General features: G+C 37.1%; 1 protein-coding gene across 2 annotated transcripts in view; it reads left to right on the plus strand.

Moving 5' to 3' along the window:
- Positions 1 to 21,724, plus strand: part of PCSK5 (proprotein convertase subtilisin/kexin type 5) — a 245,073-nt gene that overhangs the window by 38,577 nt on the left and 184,772 nt on the right. For both annotated transcript variants that reach the window (XM_069881190.1, XM_069881191.1), the window contains exon 3: positions 5,887 to 6,000. In XM_069881190.1, the coding sequence (XP_069737291.1) occupies positions 5,887 to 6,000 (114 nt within the window). The remainder of the gene's footprint in view (positions 1 to 5,886; positions 6,001 to 21,724) is intronic.

The following is a 21,724-nucleotide window of genomic DNA, read 5'->3' on the forward strand; positions in this document are numbered from 1 at the left end:
CTTGACCTATGTCAACAGCTACTTTACTGAACTGTCATCATCTGTTTTTATGGTGCAAACTGGCTGCTGCTGTTGTGAGTCAGTGAATACTGATAGCTAATGGAAATAGACTGGTGTTCAATTATAATTTTAAAAATCTCACAGAATTCTTCTTAAGCTGAATAGTCCAACTTTTGGGGTCTTACATTTGTGAATCTGCAAATAGACAACAGGAGGTATGCCAACAGTTACAGTTACCCCTCCAGTATTCCTCAGTAATGGCTTGAGTCTTAGTTGTTCAGTAAGTAGAATATGGCCCTTCGATATTAGTATATGCTCCTATGCACTTCAATCCTAAGTTAATTGACATTTTGTTTTCATTAAAATGTAAAATTAAAAAAAAGAGTGTTGTCAAATGATATGCTTAGTTAGAGTTTGTGTCACAGAAAATTCCATTACAGGGCAACTATTGTACTTACCGTTTTTGTTAGAATCATAAAGTCATAGAATTATTTTGTTTGGAAGGGACCTTAAAGATCATCTAGTTCCAAGGGCAGGGGCACCTTCTACTACGTCAGGTTGCTCAGAGCTTCCTCCAGCCTGGCCTTGAACGCCTCCAGGGATGGGGCATCCACGACTTCTCTGGGAAACCTGTTCCAGCATCTCACACCCACACAGTTAAGAATTTTATCCTAATATCTAATCTGAATTTACCCTCTTCCAGTTTAAAACCATTACCCTTTGCCCTGTCCCTGCACTCCCTGATACAGAGCCTCTCCCATCTTTCCCATAGGCCTCCTTTGAGTACTGGAAGGCTGCTATAGGGTCTCCCTGAAGTCTTCTCTTCTCCAGGCTGAACAATCCCAATTCTCCCAGCCTACCCTTGTGTGGGAGGTACTCCAGCCCTGTGATCATCTTTGTCACCCTCCTCTGGACCTGCTCAAGCAGTTTCTGTCTTTCTTATGATGTGGGCCCCAGGAATGGAAGCAATATTCCAGGTGGGGTTTTACAAGAATAGAGTAGAGGGGCAGAATTTCCTCCTTTGACCTGCTGGCCATGCTTCTTTTCATGCTGCCAAGGATATGGTTGGCTTTCTGGGCTGTGAGTATACATTGCTGGCTCACATTTCGGTTTTAGTTCACCAACACATCCAAGTCCTTCTGTTTAGGGCTGCTCTCAATCCACTCATTATCCAGCCTGTATCCCTGTTCCGAACTGCCCCAACCCAGGTGCAGGATATTGCACTTGGCCTTACTGAACTACATGAGGTTCTCATGGGCCTGCTTCTCTAGCCTGTCAAGGTCCCTCTGGATGGCATCCGTTCCCCTAGAGTAGAAACTGTAAGAAGAAATTTTCTCTTCAAGTTATTTTCGGCCAAGCACAGTCCATTTTTCTGTCAATTTAGGGCACCAGCCTATCTCCTGTCCTTTTACAGCTAGATCTATCAGAATTCATGTCCATGTGAGCATTGAGGGTTTTTAGGTACGCGAAGAATGAAGATTAAAGTTGTAGCACAAGACCATCCTCACAAGGAGGGAGGATACTCATCCAGAGCTATTCTGCTGCAGACAAACTCCAAGTAAAAGTGCTGCTATGCTGTCCAGTGCCAGCTTTCCACATGATAAGTGTTTCTCATTTTGCTCATCTGCCCTGGCTCCATACAGATTCACTGCTTGCTTGGCAATACATTCTGCATCCCCTATCTGAATTTTCTCTCTCTTTTTCTCTTTAATCTATAGTCTTCCTGTGGCACCTGCTTTCTTGTTATCTGAGCAGAAATTTCTAATTTCTTCTTGCAGGCGTAGGACAGATTGAGGTGAATGATGGCAGTACAGGGGATAAAGCCATGATTACATTGGGGAGTGGTACCTTCAGCATCTCTTCATCACAGACTGAAGACCCACACCTTCATGTTTAATTCTGCAACATAAAAATCGTAGATTCTGGTATGGAATGTTTAACCCACTTCAGAGCTAGGGTGTTTTTTTCCCCCATGCATGCTTTCCTAAAAGTGGAGAGGATTACACCTTCGGTTTGCCTGTAACTTCTAATTTATCAGAATTGCATTTTCAAATACTGAACTTCAGACGTTTTTAATCAACTTGAAAATATGTATTCAAGGAGATTCTGTCATGATATACTTGATAAAGTATGCTTTCTCAAGAATGTCTAGTGTTTGTATGTTAAAAATCATACTGTTTTGATAAACTGGTAGATTACTTTTTCACCAAATTCTTTTTTTTTTCATTTTTCAAACTTTATTTTTCACAGTTTATTGCACTGGAGGAGTTCTTACCATAGCATACATACATGGGGCTCCATTCCCAAAAATTCTATTGAGCTAATGAGAGTGAAAATGGTAGAAGGCAGTTTTGCTTCACACAGAGTTAACATTTCATTATAATTTTTAGCACTTAAAGAGAATAAAAGAGTGGTATGCTTGAATTAGCTCAGACAGCTTTTATGCCATAGCATTGTTCCATGCAGGTCTGTGAAGAGCAGCTGCATCATGCATGGAACAACCCTGTGAGTGCTGAAATGAGGAGACTGGAAATGATGACTTTTTAAAAATAGTTTGGTCTCCAATCTGGCTTGGCTTTGATTTCTAGACATTCAGGAAATGGAACTTTCAAAGCTGAAGTCGTTGGGAAAATGTGCACTGCTCCCCCTCAGTAAATGTGACTTTATGGAAATTTAAAATGCAGCTTGTTGTTTGCATAGAGTCTCCTTTTAGTAAGAAACAGGGATCTGTATAATCAATTACTCTAAAGATTTTCCTTCAAGGCTTTTGTGTCAGAAAGAGAGGATGCTTTTCTTTCTTTCTTTTTTTCTTTTTTTTTCACACAGAATCAAACAAAATACTCAAAGGAAATATATATCAGAGTACTAAAATAACTGCTAAGTCTTGACTTTGTGTTTATTAGTATAACTCAGTGATTGTACAATTTAACTTAACCTGAAGACTACTGGCAAGTTTTTCTATTCACTTCTTAGAGAAAACCTCTAAACCCTATGGTTCAATGGAGTAAGGTAGTCTATTTATTTAGCAATGATATTTTCTGTAAACTAAACTTTATGCACTGACTTCTCAGATGAGAAAATTATCTTCCTGTTATTTTTTTAATTGTATTCTAGATGCTTGTATCACTACATCTATTAGTAAGATCTCAGCATAAGGTGTTTGCTAAAAGTCTTCCAGACAAGGCTGTAATCGGGCACGTTGTGATGTTTTAGATTACTCTGTCTAGCACTCTACACAATCTCCCTCATAGCAGTGTGCAGTAGCTGGCTGGGAATGGACTTTTTGTCTCCCCTCTTTCATTGATGTGATGTACTCAAAGTGAGTACTAATGTCTTACACCAGGTTTGTCTGTCTATTTTGGAGGAAAGGAGGCTGAAGTGTGACCTCATAGCTGTCTGCAGCTCCCCTAGGAGGGGAAGTGGGGAGGAAGGTGCTGATCTCTTCTCCCTGGGTTCCAGTAATGGGTTGTCTGGGAATCATTCAAAACTGTGCCAGGGGAGGTTTGAACATAAGATTAGGAAGCATTTCTTTACTGAGAAGGTGGTCAGGCACTGGAACAGGCTTCCTAGAGAGTCCGTCAAAGCCCCAAGTCTGCTAGCATTTAAGACACATTTGATCAGTGCTCTTACTCTTAACATGCTTTAACTTGTAGGGAGTCCTGAAGTGGTCAGGTAGTTGGAGTAGGTGATCCTTGTAGGTCCCTTCCAACTGAAATAACACCCATCATGTAATAGGGAAAGCCCCTGTAGTAGAGACATAATCTGCAGTACGGGGGTTTGTTTGTTTGTTTGCTTGTTTTTTTGTAAAAAGGTGGTGAGTAAGATACAGAAACATGTTTATCCATACCTCACTAAAACCTAACCACCTACTATACTACAGGCATGCAGATGAATTCAGTTGATACAAGCTCTCATAGCATCTTGTATGCACATACATAAATACAGGCATATAAACAAAATTCTTTATGTGCTAAATTATTGTTCCAATAAACTGTAACTGTGCAGTAAGACAATGTTTATGATTGCTTGGACTAAAGAACTGTCTGATAAATATTTTTTATAATGTTGTCTGGGATAAAGGAACCAAAAAAAGAAATTAATTGGACTTTTTTGAGCTATCAGTGCTTGCACGTATCAGTGTTGAAAAGTACTATGTTGCCTTTATGTTTCAGTCTTTTTGATGATCAGGATATATTTGCAGCTCAATAGGCAGTGGATAAATGGTGACAACATATTTTCATAGTGAATAGTAAAGAGTTTTGCAATTTGTCTTGCCAGGAAAGGCCATTTCAACTATCCATATAAAAAAGGTATTAGTTTGTTGAAGTTCTGCTTACGCTTGTTTGTTGTGAAATGGATTTCAGTGTGAACCTCACGTGATAGTCCATATGCTTAAACTATATAGTCTCTCCTCTAGAAGAATATTCTTTGCTTTGAAGTTAATTCTTGAAAAGGGAAAAAAATTGAGTTTTCTTAATAAAGAAAATGATAAAACATTACTGGCCTCTATAAGGAATGTCCTAGCGATCCTCTCACACCAAATTCAGGGATGTCTTCCTATATTTTCATCTGACCAAGAACTAGGAGTGAGAGTCGAGTCATATGGTGGATGTAGCAGAGGTAGGTGTGGTATGGATCTTAAGCAAAATTTCTGTTAGTAACAATGGATGTATGTCTGTCTAAGGATTTGAAACTGAGTTGTGGATGCACAGTAGAGAAATTAGCATACTAAGGAAAGTATTAATACCATACATACAAGTTACAAAGAAGTATGTGAGCTGAAAGCAAACTTCTCTTTCATATTTGTATGCTTTTTTTGTGTACACAGAAATTCACGAAGAGCACAAATAAAAGGTGCAGAGTTTGGCCACCAGTAGGAAATGGCTGTTTTGCCTGGGGAGAGAGGAATTGTATTTTTATAGTTATATCCCATGAAACATCAGCTGTTAGGAAGCTACATGTGTGTAAATACAACTTGAGTTTCTCTGTGGATAGTTTATATTATTTACATTTATAGAAACTAGCCCCCATTTGGAATGTCTAATGCAGAAATTACTCTAGAGTCCTGTCTGTTCTAAGGTTGATGCTACTTTTGGTGTTACCCTTCCTGGATGTCTCATAATCTTTGAAAAGGTGTCAGACAGACAAGAATATCACTTTAAGAATTAGATTTTTAACTCCTGAATTTATTTTCTGGCTTCAAGTTCTTTTTGTTGTTGTTGTAACTTGACCTCTTGCTCGGTACCCAGCAGTTTTGCCCTGGGGAGAACTTAGTATAAAATAAAGTTCCAGGGTGCCTGGCTGAAGGAATCTGGACAAAGAGTCACTTTGCTAGAAATATAGTTTAATTTTGTTTTTCCACTCCAAGTGGTGAAGGTGATTTAGTATTGGTTAAGCGAAATATTTGAATGGTTTTTTCTGATTTTTTTTTGCTTTCAGGAACAGACTTAAAGGAAAATTAAGAAAAGAAACCAATGAAAAAGACCCAAATAAAAATTAAAAAAGAAACCAAACCAAGAAAGTCCTACCCTCTCAGAAAATAAACTTGTCATTGTAGTAGACTCTTGTAAAAGTAACTGGGCTTATAAATTTGAAAGAAGCACTAGTCTAATAATGAAAAATAGTAAAGTAATGGCATTCAAAAGACAATAGCCAATGAAGTCCTAGCACACGATTTACATAGTTTTTCATGGAGATTTGTAGTACTAACTATATTGGATGTACTACTTAGTGAACAGTATGCCAAGGTGAGCTGTGCATTCTCACAGCCAAAATGAAATCTTGAACGTGAAATTTGTCTTGGACTATGGTAATGGGAATCTTCACACATTTCTTGCTCATCTCTGTGGAACCCTAACACTTACCGTATGTTTTCCTGGTTGGCAGGTGGAGTGGATACAACAGCAGGTGGTTAAAAGAAGGATAAAGAGGGACTATAAACCTGGTGGTACCCAATCCACTTATTTCAATGATCCCAAGTGGCCGAGCATGTGGTACATGGTGAGTACATTAGCTCCATTTCATGCTAGAGTTTAGTTATCTGCTGTGATATTTTGAAAAGGGCAGAATAATATGAACAGAAAAAGCAATTTCTGGGGTTTTTTTTAAGGTAATTAATGAAGGTCTGTAAACTCCTTACAAGTATTATAAAGAATTCCCAATGGGCCATGCAATAGGAAACATATATAAATGCATTCATTCATGAATGCTTCCTATTGCAAGGAAGTCTTGGGAATTATTTATTAGAGGGTAAACATTCAGCAATGAGGGGGTCTTAGCCGCAATCTGTGAGAGCAGTGAAATCATTTTTCAGTGTGCTTAATTCACTGTCTCCAACATCAATGTGGTATAAATGTCCTGGATCCTGAAACAGAACATAGTCATGAACACTGACTGATCAGCGTTATAATAACACTCTTTTTAATATGAACAATTGCATTGTTGACATGAATGAACTGTTGGTGCTGTTTCCTGTCTGACATGAGTGGCATATTTTCTGAGAAGCATTTTTTTTTTGTTTTGGTTTGGTTTTTGTTTATTTTGGTTTTGTTTTTGTTTTTTTCCCCAATAGTTTTTTTCCCATCCTGTTAAAGCCTGGAGTCAAACTTCTGTATTCATGGTATTTTTTAAAATGTCCTTATTTTGCCTAGGATGGTCAACTGAAAGCTTGTATTTAGTGGGCAGTTGACTCCAGCTGACACTCCATTTTGGCTGATAAAAGACTTGCTCTCTTTCTCTGGTGTCCTGTTGATGTATTGCATCTTATTTTCTCACTACATCAACTATGTTGCTGAAAGTAAGACACTTAGAAGGTTTTATGACTTGACGGATTGAATTGCTTCAGACAGGTAGGAGAATATGCCTTTCTAGCAACAATACATAGGATAATTTTCCTGTAAGCAGATACAGTGTTTCAGGTATTTTGGTACTTTCAAAACATTAATTCTGTATTTGAGGTGAATGAACAAGACTATCCTAAGAGAAAATTAAAAATTTTTTTTTAATTTAATTCTATCTTGTAATTAATTGTTGTGTACTTTGAGAAACAAAAACTGTCATAACTATTGTAAGTAACAGCAAACAGTTGCTGTAAATAAATTAAGTCAGAAGTCCTTATCTTTAGGTATGTATCATATGAGCATGTAATCGGTTAGAAAGTCTAGTGGTTTTGCTATTCAGTTTCCCAAATTCTTATATTCTAGTGAGAAGAGAAGTAATAACTTAATTTCCAAAATTTCTCTTTGTTTTATTAAAAATCAGTATTACTAACTCTTCTGGTGGAAAAGTTGTTCCATATTATTTTTTCTGAGCTATTAGAGATCTACACTTTGCAGGAGGTAGCTTTCCTTGTACAGCAGAAAATTCTTTTATTTAAGTTTTACTGCAGTACCAGGTTGATGTAGCTAATGGGTGTTTTAGCAGTTCATTGTCCAGCTTGAAAACAGTTTTTATCCAAAACTTAGTTCTTTTCAGTTGTTTATGAAAGCTGTATTATTTTGGGTGATGGGATCATGGCAGGTCTTTTTCCTAGTGTATTAAAATGTCTATATTTATATATCTCCTCTAATACATATGTTTATTCTCTCTGCCTATCCTAATAATATGTGCTTAAAGTGAAAGACAGTTTCCAATAAAAGGCAGTAGTTCATGACATTGTGTCCTGTCAGTTCTCATTTTTTTTAAATTTTATTTCAGCACTTTAATTGAAACTGGAAACTAAGTGATTTACCTTTAGGTAGCTTGCTGGTCTTGTTACAGACTTTGAGCTCTGTGTTAGACTAAAATGAGGGAGGCTAAATTCCGGGAGAATAGCAGTAGTCAAGGAAAAGCTTAATATATATATGGTGTTAGACAGTTTTTATAGTTTTTCCTTTGTGCTCCTAGATTTATATATCAGGCTTTTAGTACCACTGTAGCTTTGTGGTGGGGTGCTTTTTAGCTGACAGCAGATGCTTATATCAGTTGCCTCTAATTTTGTTTGGGAAGGTAGTCTCATATTTATAAATCCATTGTGTTTCCTAGCCACATGACTTCATAGCTGCCTGCAATTGCCTGTCTAATACAGAAAGCACTTTAGAACAGGAAGCAGACTTTACCGTTTATCTTGTACAACTTTTGGAATATTGTCATTTCTATACCTGCAGAATAAAGTCCTCACTTGCAGACCCTCTGAGAAGGGACTGTTCCTGACTGATTGCATTTACCTCCACTGAATAACTCTCTGTATTTGCAATACCTAGTGGTGGTTTGATGACATTTTGTTGGGAGTGATCAGTAAAGTATTAGTGGGTACACTATTATAATGGAGAGAATAGCTAAAAATATATGAATGGGTTGACCTTAGGTCTAACTTAACCAGACATCCTCATATGACTGTATTTGTGACTGTAACCGTAGCTACTTTTGTAACTTTTATTTACCTTTTTAAATTGAAAAGGAAAGACGATTTTGAGGTTAGTTAATAGTCATTGCTGTGTCAGAAAGAGGTTTTCTGGTTGCTAACTGCAAATGTGTTATTGAGAAAGTAGTGAAATGTTATCATGTACAGGTTGGTGTTTTGATTAATAAGTAACTTTGTTGTGGGTTAAGACTGATACCTTTGGCCGTTGAACTGGCATAATCTCTAACAGGGCTGTAAATTTAGTTCAGATTTGTTGATGCAAGCCCTTTTATTTGAAGACTTTGTCAAACAACATCTGATTGATGTTTTTCCTCCCCCAGCTATTTCTTCATAAGTGCCACCCCTTGTAATTTTAATTTTCTCTGCTAGAATTACTATATTCTATTTGGCGTGATATCCATGGCAAGAAGTTACAAAGAGGATTCAGGCCTTGTTTCTTGTTTGGGCCATCACAAAGTCTAAAAATATCTCTCAAGGACTATTCTGTGAATGAGTTAAAAAGTCTTTTTTATCACTCTATTTTCTCTATTTACTCTAAACACATTCCTAGAAAGAGCAGAGAGATTAGGAATATAGTTATTTGCCACCTTTTGGTTCTGTCGAAGCCAAAGCACACAGAGCTTCTGAAGCCACTCATCACCTGAACAAGTATACTTGGACTTTTCATTATCAGGGGATTATCTATTGAGATATCGCAGCTTCTTATGCTTTCTAATGAAGAGGAAAAGGCAATTTTTTTCTGCCTTCCCTCCTTAAAAGTAAGGAAAGTTGGATAAAAACCAATTGCTTTATCATGACCTCTGAATCCCGAGGCACATGTCCCTAAGGGTAAAATGGAATATTTTTATAGATTAAATAACACATGCAACATCATCTTTTCAACCACAGAATTTGGTCCAGCTTACTCAGAATGAACTGATATCAAATAAATAAAATCAAAAGGAGAGTAGTTCCCTAGTTCACATCCCTTTCCAGATTCTGAGTTAGGAGAGACATAAGTCCCATATGCCATCCCCAGAGTTCACCGGTCTTTGTATCATCATGTTACGTTGAGTATATTTCTTCTCTTTAATCGATGTTGACAAAATAGCTTGTTTGTCAATAAGTGGGTAAACTCTACACAATCAGTTGCATAACTGGAAGAGGTCAAAGTCAGCCCTGAAGCCCTGTTGCTATCTGAAACTGTTTTACTTAACTTGTACTAACAACAAATAGTGTCTTTTGGAATGACTAAGGGGACTTTGTGCCTAACGAATTTCACTGTACCTGCTAGCTGGTTTAATGAGTTTCCTCATCTTGCCTGCATAAAAACTAGAGAAGGTAAATATATATATATAAAAATGTGGTTAATATAACTAACTTGGACTTTAATAGTCTTCAGTCACAAGACTTTACTTGCTGACTATTTCTTTTTTCTCCCCACTTCCCAAGAACTTCGTAGTGGTCAGCTGGAACTGGAATAATACAGTCATACAAGCACAGCTTTCTGCACCTGTAATCTAGCTCTGCTGCGATGCTGGGCTCCATAGTATATTTTTTTTTTATTTTAATACAATGTAACTGCAAGAAATTCACCGTTGTTTATTTTTAAAAACCATTGCTAGACTACACAGATGCTGAGTCTTTGCAGCCAGTTCAGACAGGCTCAAGTCTTTCAACACTGATCAAGGATAGTCCTTTCCCATACTGTTTTCATTCCTTCTATTGTTACTAATTATTGCTAGTGCTGACAGGATTCTCTAATTTGGAGAAGTTTCCACTTCCTACCAGTTTCCTCCCACTCTTCAAACCCAAGTTACTGCAAGGCAGGAATTGAACATACGATAAGATATTTCTGTGGAACTGAGAATTTGCTGGAATATGATGTTTTGAGATGTGAGGCTGGAGGGGCAGGAGTTGTTCTTCTAGAGCACCTAAGAATAAATGTGATAGTTAAAGAGTATAAGCCAAGTGTTTTCTTGTCGTGGTATGCCAGTTCATCAGAGAAAGAGGAAATGTGTATCCAGAGGTTACTCCTTAGAGCTGGAGAAGGTGTGGCATTGTCAGAAAGAAACAGAAGAAAGCTAGATCTTCCATTGCAGTGAATCATTGGGTAGAGATGGTATTCTTCTAAGAAACCACAGCATAAAATACCTGAGCTACCCACAGAAATATTGTAACCTTAAGAACAGTGTTAGAGAGGAAGCTAGCCAGTGTATATAAAGTGTGTAATTGGGGTTATATTGAAATTTTTTAAAGAGGTAAAACTTGGCTAAGAATGTAGGGAATTAGCTGACTGTACCATTAAAGTTGTAATGCACAGCAAAATGTGGAACATAGGAACTTGCCTCACAGCTTCATAGGCAGAAAATGAGCAAGATAGATAGTCACATTCATGAGTTGCTTGGAGTTGAGAAAGAGGGACACTACCTATTACATATTTAAACCAAAGAAATCATTACCTTTTAATTGTCTTTGCTAAGCCCATCCCACATCAGCATGAAGTATAATTCAAAGCCTCACCAAAGTAAACCTTTCTTTTTGCTTTACATGTGTCTCAGGTCCACAGGGATGTCAGCTCACCTTTTGTCTTAAATCATTTTAAGGCCTGTTTTTGTTGTTGATATCTACAAAATAAGTGTTTCCTCTTTTGAAATTTCATTTCCCTTTTCGGAATCTCTTTCCTTTTCTCAAACTTTGTTATTTTCTCTTCACATTTATTCATCATTATTCAGACTGATGAAGTATTAATTAGTTGCACCTAGGTCTGGCCGCATTGAGCTTTGCTGCTGAAACCAACACCTAGAAAAGTCACTTACTTTTCTCTTTCAGTGGGGATGGTGAAGTCAACATTGCTTTGAGCTTTGGCAAAGGGTCTTGTGAACCCAGCTTATTTTGTTTCTTTGGAAAAATACAGTATGCTACATGGTACTCTCCAGTTATGTTTGTGAGCTCCCAGATGAGCTCTACCAACATTCACAGGGAGGGACAGACACTCCTGCTCTGACATGACATAGTTTACTCTGAAAGGCAGCCAGAACGGGGCTAATAAGCCTTTATCAGCAGTGACTAATGTGAGACTCCTAAGGTCCTGTAGTCTTGAAATAAGGTGGAGGCAAAGAGTTAGGGAGGCCAATTGCCTCCCCTCTGCTACTTCTGAGATATATGGGGAGTTGGCTTATCTTTTGCCTATCTTCCAATGCCAAGTGCGAGTGGCAGAGCAGCGCAAAAGGATTTTATATCTCTGGTTGGAGCCCTTAATGAGGTCACCTAAGGCAAGTGGAGCTGTAGAAGGAGACAGTGGGGACAGAGGAAGGCGTGACAGGCTTCTGATGGGATGGGCTGGAGAGAGGCAAAGGGAGGAGGAAAGGTCACACTGGAACCAAGTGCAAGCTTAGGTACAGGGGAGTCAGAACTTGGGAATAAATTTCATCTGCCACATGCTAATGCCACAGCAAATGAATATGTGTCACCCTCCTTAATGACTTCCTAAAGATTTATTTCCAACCTACCTATACTAGTCATTGGCAGCTAAGGAAAAACCTCGCTTTCTTTTTATTTCCCTTCCAAGAATTGTTCTCTCTCTTTCTGTCTGTGCAGTGGAAGCCAAATAATTATTATTTCTGAGATGCCATGGCAAAGTGTTTTGTGTAGTTTGTAACTTGGTTTTGGTTTTGCATGCACTTTTTGTATTTGCAGTTTTTATTACATGAGAACATCATGCTTTAGGTGTTTTGGAAAGTTAAGTTAAGATGATCTATGACTTAACTTCAGTGGAAATTATGCTAGAAAGCATCAAACTGTCTAAACGTTACTTTGTAAACTTGTATGTGGAAACATACCTCTTGTTCTCTGTTAACAAGGTAGGCGTAGTAAGATAAGGTCAGGTAGTACACATTAATTAATCAAAACCCTGTAGAAGTGGTTTTATCTTTGTCTACTGAAAAGAGATTGTTGGTGTAACTAGTTTAGCAGATTAGCCAATAGTTTAAAGACAGAATGACCAGATAGGCTACTTGATCTGTTCCTCTGGGACATTCAGTTCTGACTTCCAGATAAGCAGCCGTGGAAGCACCTAGGAAGCACAAAAAATGGAAGTCAGCACTGTTAAGGGAGTATGCTAGAATTTTCACTGAGCAAAACTCAGCAATACTGAAATAGTTTCCATACCTGCTCTGTGAGAGATTTTCCTGAGTTTCAAAGATTTTGTGATAAATCATACAGCAATAGTACACATTCCTCTTCCTTTTTACTACAGTGATTTTATCTTGACAGGGAAAGTATCCACTTTCATTTTATCTTTCAAGAACTTATTTAAAATTGATTATTTTTCTGATCAACAACTGAGTCACATAAAGGCACAGCAGGTACTTTTCTATATAATGTTGTTTGTGAAATATCATTTGTGTATAACACTGTATTTTCCTCAACTGCCCTTTTCTGACTAGTTTCTGCAATTAGTAAGGAAATCATAGTGCCACAAAACCTGCTGAATTCCTAGTAAGTTGTAATGAATATCTGCCTTTAGCTTTAGATCAAATTAAACAGTTAACAATAAATTATGTGGAATAAAAATGGATAGAAAATTGCTAACATTTGCAGCTGTAAAGTGTGCTGTACTAGGGCACAATTTGGTTTATAATCTCACTTCAGTAGGGAAAATATTCATGTATATGCAGAGGTATATACTTACCTAGAAGTTCTGTTACCTTCTAATGTTTTCAGAGGAGGAGGAATTTGCCCATCATTACTTTCTAAGAGCAGTTTTCCAAGAACAACTGGTTAGCTGGCTACCCATCTTTTATTTTTAAAGAATAAAAATCAAATAATATCAAATAGCAAAACAATTTATTTTGTTATGCAACAGCATACTCTGTTCATGTTACTGAAAAAAGGAAGGCAATTTAGTTAATTTTAAAGAAGTGTTTCAATCACTCACTTTATGTATTTTTTTGCTATTGTTTGCCTACTAAAATTGCAGGTAAAATTCAGGAAAGGGATTACTAAATATTCTATCTATTTAATTAATATTTCATAGCTTTTTTTTTTTTCCCCAAAAGAATACTCTATAAACGTCAGGCATCCTAAAATGACCAAAAGTGCACAGTACAGAAGAATTTATTCTGAAACTTGCTTCTCTTGTAGTCTCATTGCTAAAGAATGAACTGATATGACATGTTCAGTTTGCCCTCATCAGAAGCAAATTCATAAGCTATGAGGCTTATATAAATCTGACACAAACAGGAGCTATATTACTTCCCAGTCAGGGAGCAAAAATTAGGGTTGTGCCTCTATGAGGCAATTTCTTAACCATTTTGTATAGAGGAGCGCCTGATCTTTATAGTGTCCCTTGTAAGGGAGAAACTGGAGAACCAGTCCAAGGTCTACGATGTTAAGTCTTGTCAGTTATCCCATTCTTTACTGAAGATAGATGCCATATGACACAGGATACCATGTGAATGTGGACATCAAAACTTGAGCTTTCCTGGTTTCTGCATCCATGCTAAAACACATCTTCCAGTATATCGCATGAGCCAACATTGTGACTAAAATTACAATTATGCAGAGAACCTTAGTTCTCATTGACCCTTTTTTACCCTTAATTCTCACTCCTTTTTCAGTCATGTTTAAACAACAAAAACCCCCATGAATGAATAGCAACAACAACAAAACAGAAGAAGCAAACACAGTGACAATGGAGACTTCAATAAAGTATGCTCTGCAACACTTCATTAGATGCAGGTCATCTTTGATGTTGTTTGTGGCTGCTTCTAATGTCATAAAGTCTGGCATGAGATTTTCTAGCCAAGCAGGTAACAGACAGCAGAGGAGGCTAAAAGTATAGATAACTCTATCAGTGCCATTGGAGAGAAATCCACCAAAAGTTTGTACATAAGCATGACTTCTAAGTACAGTTGTGGTGAAAGTTAACTGAAATAAAGTAAGTAATTTGTTTCGAACTCAGTCATTAAATAAAGGAGATCCTGTCAGCACAACACTCCAAGTCTCCTCAAAGAGAGGCAGTAGGGTTTTTTGGAAAATATGCCAGTTTTAAAGAGTGGAGAAGTACAGGCAACATCTGTGCTTGCTCTTTTGCTGTGGTAGTTATAAATTCTGCAAAAACTTAAAAACTAGCTGTTTCAAAATAAATTCATTTGCTCATCTGAAACAAACAGCAGAAATGCATGGTGGTCAGCAGAAAGATGTGTGCAGGAGGGAAGAACCTCAGACAGCCCCAAGAGATGGAAGTATGAATCTTTTACAGCATTGATACCACTTTCGTCTTACACTTCCTGTTGCATTGGAGTCCACTAATCCATGAGTAGCACAGCATTTAAGCTTATAATGGCCCTGTCTTTATCTATTTTTATGTCAATTCCTAACAGAACAAAGCAAGGTATTTTCAGTTTTGAAAACATTTCACAACTCTATTAACCCAAGTAGTATAAGCACAGAAGCCTAAGAAGAGGCAGATATAAATATACATGAGAGTGTATATATACATAAATATACATTATATATATATACACACACATATATATACATAAATATACATAAGTGATGTTTTCCTTTTCTGTGTCTTTCAGATAGAACAGTTATTATTAATAAACAGTAAACTACTGCTTGGGAGATAGTGTTTTGGTTTTTATGAATATTAGCTCCTGGTTACAAGATTACATTTGGGAGCCAGAAAACCCATTTAAGAATAAATAAGGACAAGTTAAGCAAAGAAAATAGATTTCTGAATTTAAGAAAAAGTTGAATAACTTCTCCTTTGTTCAACTTCCATGTACTGTTTCACAGCCAGATTTAATGTTGAACCAGGACAAGTCTTTTTTCCTTCTAAGTCTCCTGGTCTGGCTGCAAGTAAGCTATTGAGAAAAGTTTGCTAAGTGTAAGCTTTCAGATACAGTGTTTGAATGGACTTTATGTGATACCAGCTGATGAAACACTGAAATCCATATAACCTTAATTAACTAAGTCCCCATATACATGAATTGAAACATGTATAGAGAAATTAAGCCTATTTGGAATGTATTACAGCCCTTAAATCTTGGTAAGGAGTTGGTATGTTTAGAGAAAACATGATTCTGGAAAAAATCTGTGAATTCTTGTAGCCCACTGATTTTGTATCTCCATTCTTCCTCAGAACCCTTGTCTGATGATGAAGTTTCCCAAGACACCAAAGATGAGCTTTACGCTCTGTGTGTCACACCCTATGTCTTATTGTATCTTTGCCCACAGCTTTTCAATCCTGTCCCAATCCCTTGTGCCATCTCTTACAACTACCTGAACAGCAGAGACTGAAAAAATAAAGGACGAGGAAGAAGAAATAAGTTTTCTGACAACACTGAGACGTCAGATAGGTTCAGCTTACTTGAGGATCTTGACACTCAATATGGAGTGTCTGCTCTTTAGGTTTTGATTTCATTATTAGGTGTATTTGCAACCCTTATATGCTTTTCCTTTTTAAAACATTGTCTCCTGCAGTTTTCATCTCCTCCCACTCCAGATTGTTGGTGAACTACTACATTAGAGGATAAAAGTATTGTGAAAATGAAATAATTCTTCTTTTTTATGCCTGTCCCTTGAAAATGTTTGCCCGAAGACACTGTTATGACATTGATCCACTTTTGCTTAAGAAGTGAGTTGCATGATACTTAGCAGCGAGATAGAAAAAAACCTGAAAGGTTCCAGTCTTTTAAGCCCACTGTCATCAGGCAGGCGCTCTGCTCTCGCTGTATCTGGCTGCTGCTGCTTCTCCAATATTCAGAATTTCCAAGGACTGACCACACTATGTGAAGCAGCTTTGATTTTGTTTGGGACTTGAAATGTGCTGATGTCCTAAGATCATATTATATGTTTTGTGACCTGTTATCACTGAAACATTCTGAGGACTATTCACTTGATATTTTTAATGAATGAATCTGCAAGGGGCCCCAAAACTGCTTTATAAGCTTGGTTTGCTACTTTGCCAAGCCCTAGAAAAAGTCTTAGATTATCTCAACATTTGAAAGCCTCATGCACAAGATTTATCCCACAATCTAATAGAAAAATAAGCCTAAGCCTGGCCCATTCATATCTTTTTGCTGCTTAACAGGTAGAATGCATGTATGTGTGTGACTGAATGAAACAGGAGTTAGGACCAATGTTGCCACCAGACAGGCACTAAGCAGCAGAGATCTAATGCAGTTATCTTGTATGGTGAAGGAAAGGAACAACTTGTGTATGTGTTTAGATAAAAAAAAAAATCTAAGCTATCACCGATTTTCTTCTAGGCAGTTGTTAATAGGGTCACTGCTAGGAGATAGTTTCAAATAGGAAAATTCAAATAAAAAGTAAGACATGCAATGACAACACTGAGCAGGTTTCCCACATTTCTCCTTCCTGTAGCAGCCCTGTGGTTGTAGTCACACTGCATCAAGTTGTACACTTAATTCATGTGTTGGTTTGGGGGGAAAGCCAAAGAGGATAATACAGAGCCATCAAATAAAACATTTATTGTTAATTGAAAAGTTCTCACCTAGATTCTTATTTTGCCCTTTGTATCCATATTAAATCCTGGTATCCATAAGTGAAAGGATGATATTGTAATTGAGAGAAAATGATGGAACAGTGTTAAAACAAAAAAGCTCTTCTGGCTGTTCATAAGAAGGAAAAAGGAATCTTTAATACTAAACTGGCTACTTGCATTGATGCTGTCAGTGAGATACTGTGCAACAATGTACACAGACACATGATAAGGTCTCATGCACCTCACTGGAATTAGACATCCACCTGAGTGCCTTACAGATGAAGGATAGATTTAAGCAGATTCCTAAATTGAAGTGTGTACTTACAAAAATTGTTGATTTATTTCAGTATCCCTCGAAATAACAGTAATTAATTGCTAACTGGCCCAAACTTTGTGTTTAAAAAAGCCTGTTATTGCATTGTGATTACTATTAAGTTGGTTTTGTGGTTTGTTTCGTGTCAAGCCCTAGATCTATACAGGCATTGACAGTGGTGTCTGTATCAAGACGCTGAAATAGATCTTCAGTTGAAAGAATACAAAAGCATTATTGATTTTTTACAGTGCCATGGTTGTAAAAACAAGACCAACTTTCTTCTTGCTTTTAGAAATCTTTTTTCCTTGAAAGGTCTTTATTTTTTCATACAAATAGTAGAGCAACCACATATGCTTGTATTTTTCTGTTTAAAAAAAATCCATACCTGTGCACATAGATGCTAATCAATTAAAACACTTAGATTTTGCTCCAGAAATAATAAAAAAAATATTTTTACAAAAATTTTTGTCACTTGCTCCTAAATGTAAAGGTCAAAGGGAGAAAAACTCAGAACATCACCTCATTTGGATTTTTTGTGTCAATCCTCTTTTGACATTATTGCCCTGGATATTTAATTGAGTTTTATTCGTAGTAATTACTATTTCTATGCATATTTAGAATGGAGTTGTTCAGATACACTTTTATTTAGAGCAACAACTAACTGCAGGCATGAAAACTCCCTCTCAAAGTATTTGAAGACAGTTTAATAGCCAAAGAAAGTTTATTTCTCCCAGGTCATACTTACTACTGAGATTTGTGTGGAGTTCCTGACACAGAGCTGCTTTGATCTCCAGAAGCCAGCATCAGGATCTAGACTTCTTAAGTTGATTCATTTCACAGAGGTAGCAGAGGGCAGTGTGATCATTTCATTTGACCAACAAGCAGTGCAACTTTACGGTAATCTGCCATCAAAAGCCTAGAATTTCTACTTAAGCTGCAGTATGTTTTCAGTAAGACTTATATGTATTAGGTAAAAGTTAGCATTTGTGAAAGAGTCACATCTATAAGAATGTTGTCTTAATGATTAACTATTAAAAATCTTACACCATCTAGTTGTGTGTTTATCTTGCTCTCTACTTATATTATTAGGCCACTCTCTACTAGATTAAAGGAATGTTCCCCTTTCAGAAATCTCATCCGTATGGAGTTACTTGCATGCTGCAATTTAGTCATGTCTTCACCCTCTCTTAGATAAAATAATTTTTTTAAGCTTACTAAGAATCTCTGTAAAATGTGTTTCCAGCACCTGTTTCAGAAAACAAGCAGCAAAGACTCATCACTCCTTTTCCAAGAGCATCCTTTTCAAAATACGAGTACTAGCACATGCACATAATAGTATCATTTTTTTAATTTAAAAAAGTGTGTGTAAACTCACTTTTCTTGCTATCCCACTGCTTAACTATCCAAGAATAGTACATAACATCTTCTTGAAGTTATAGGTGACTGTCTACCTTACATCTTAAATCCTTTTCACCATTAATGTCTTTCTGGTCACTTTCATTTTACGTCTTGCACTCTTTAGTCCTATGTGTTTCATTTTATGTATGATTTTATATAAAATTATACTGAAAACACATGACTTGAGTAGGTTCACCTTCATAAGTGATCCAGATAATTCTGTCTTTATTGCCATTGTTACTTCCTGCTCCACTAATATCTGTGTCATCAAATTTGAGAATGTGCTATAGGGGAATGTATTTTCAGCTTTCCTGAATGATGAGGAAGCACTGTAGCATTTGAGACTTAATAGCTGCACATTCTCAGTAGTGTTTCTTTAAAAAATATGAGTATAACCGTATCTGTTAAGCCATCATGATGGCTTCAAAGTACAAACTGACATGTCAAATCGCCTTCTAACTTCCTTATGAGTAGCTATGTTATTAAGTGCTTTATAGATTCATATTACGTCTTTAATGATTCCAAAGATCTCATTACATTTTTTAAGTTAATAAAAATGGGGTTTTTTTAACTGCCTCATGCACTTCCATGGTAGAATGTAATAGCTGAAAAAAACAAATAGTTTGCTGAAGTTTCAGTTCCTTGAGAAATCCCTCTTTTACTTTTTAGACCCCTTTTTAGCTTTGCATGTATTTTAGGCATACATTTATGTATGTATTCTCACAGAAGAGATGGAAATGATAGGAATGACAAGGAAGAATGCAGACTGCAGAGAAGAGGAGCCACAAAGAGTGCTTTGTAGCTGTAGTAAAAGAAAAAATGGTGAACACAGGGGAATTGTCAACAGTCTTCACATTAAGAACTCATACCTTTAGTTTATTTTTGATTGTGTATAATTTTCCCTTCTGACCGTGCTCTGATCATAGTTTTCTTTAGTACTTTCTCTGAGTGTCTCATCTGCTGATTTCCTGTTTTTTTAAGATGCCTACAGATGCTAAGACAGCTACCATTAACAGGTATCATTTCAAAGCTGAGACTTCCCTACATATAGACTCTATATAAGCCTGACAGTCATGAATGTGATTTTCCTCCTAGTCCCAATTAGACAAGTAACATTTTCAAGTCTTTGATGTGCATAAAAGGTGTTTATACAGAGGTTGTGTATTCTGCCTGTCTACAGGAATACATTCCTCTAGTTATGAGTTTAAAATAATATTCTTAGATCTGTTCCATGTGTTCGATTACTTTATTTGCAATTGGGGAAGTTCATTCATAGTACTGCTGCAGTCAACACAATCAATGTGTCTTCAGTGATAAAGTCAAGGGTTTAGTTTAGCAGCAGCTCTCCAATTCCCATAAGGTCCTGTTACTAGAAAGCTCCAAAGGCATTGGTCTGTGTCCAGTTCTCCATAAAAAAAAGTGTTTGCAAATATATTTGGCTTCTCCAGAACCTTTCTGCCACATCTGTATTTTCAGAGAGAGATTGAATCTTTATACTCCACTGACTCTTAGTAATTTTCACAACATTCTTACGTTTGTTGCCTATTGCACAGTCTTTCGTGCACAGATGTGTCATTTTTCTCTGGACTAACCTTCTTCAGCATTGCAGAAGTAACGTTTAATTAGTTTCATCATATTCCCTGAGACAGTAACACAACTAACTCTGTGGTACATTTTTGCCTTATCCAAATCTTTTATTTTGTTCTTGAATTGCCTTTCCTTTTCTTTCCCAGGCCTTCCTAGATTTCTCTGGGCTAGTTCTGTTATTTCTGCCAGATGATCTCATCTGCAAAATATAACTAGCCACTCCCTCTAGTGGTTTGGCCTTATCTTCCCAGGTTTCTCTTATAATACATTGTAGGTCTTGCATTCATCAACCATAGCACGTTCTAATGGTGAAAAGCCTATTGGTGCCTGGGGCACTCACTTCCCTATGGCAAACTAAAATAGCAGCCATTCATCTTAGTCTGATCCTGTACTGTTAATGAATTCTCACAGCATGCATTCAGTGTTAGATTAAACATTTCTGTAGGGTATGAAGTGATTTTTATCCTTGTGTCTCAAGGGAATAGTTTCATGAGCTTGAAGTTTGTCCTTTGGCAAGTTATAATCTCCTCTGACATACCAAATAAGCAAATAAAGGGATCAAATGTACAATATCCTGATGGCTTTTTATGGTTCTTAAGGAAAAGGCTTCTAGGTATCAAGTAGTGTAGATGTTTATTGCTGAATTAAAAGCATTGTGAAATGGTTCCAGCCTCAGGAGCTCCATATGCCTACAACAAAATGGAGAAAAACTCCTCCTCCATTACTAAAAATGGAATATGGGGCTGTCATCATATTCTGACCTACAGGTGCCCTTCTTTTCCCAACCTTTTCCTTCCACTGAGAAAGAGTAGGGACATGTATATTTTCCTTCAGCCTCCTGAACACATCCTGTTTTCTCACATCCCTCCCTCTCATTGTCCCTCTCTCCCTCCATCTGACCCAGGACATACCACAATTAACAACAGATGTCACCAGCCTATTGCCTCATGTATTAGAGGGACCTGACCACAACATAAAATAGAGAAAAAAGGGCTGCAGTAGTGCAACAGTCCTTAAAATTTGGGTATGAGCATTCAGAGCCAGCACCTCTTCATCTGTTTCTTCATGAGTCTTTTTATTCCTACAAGCTCATAACAGTCATAAAAAATAAGTTTCCTGGTCCTTCCAAAATCAGGTCCCTGATTGCCCCCACACATAACACGCCCATAACAGCATATCCTTCTGAAGCATCACTTTTCTCTTTTCTCTGTGTAATAGAGAGAGGAAGGGGATGGAAGTGGGTTTGTGTAAGACCTGGGCTCTTCCCACTGTCGTCAGTCTCTGGGAAGGTCAATGATTAATTGAAGCCATCTGCTTCATGTGGTGAGTTCAATTCTGTCACATATGCTCACACAAAGTCTAAATAAACCCACTTTCCTCTCCCATGCTTCTTAACACATAGAGATAGAATTAATGGTCTTTGGTTTGAAAACAACCTACGAAGTAATATGAAGAGCCTGTCATTGATAGTATTGAAAGAATCCTTAGAAGTCTGTGAAAACTATTTTAAAGCAAGAATTTACAGTCTCTC

The sequence above is a fragment of the Phaenicophaeus curvirostris genome, chromosome Z (assembly GCF_032191515.1).
Source record: "Phaenicophaeus curvirostris isolate KB17595 chromosome Z, BPBGC_Pcur_1.0, whole genome shotgun sequence".
Taxonomy (NCBI): Eukaryota; Metazoa; Chordata; class Aves; order Cuculiformes; family Cuculidae; genus Phaenicophaeus; species Phaenicophaeus curvirostris.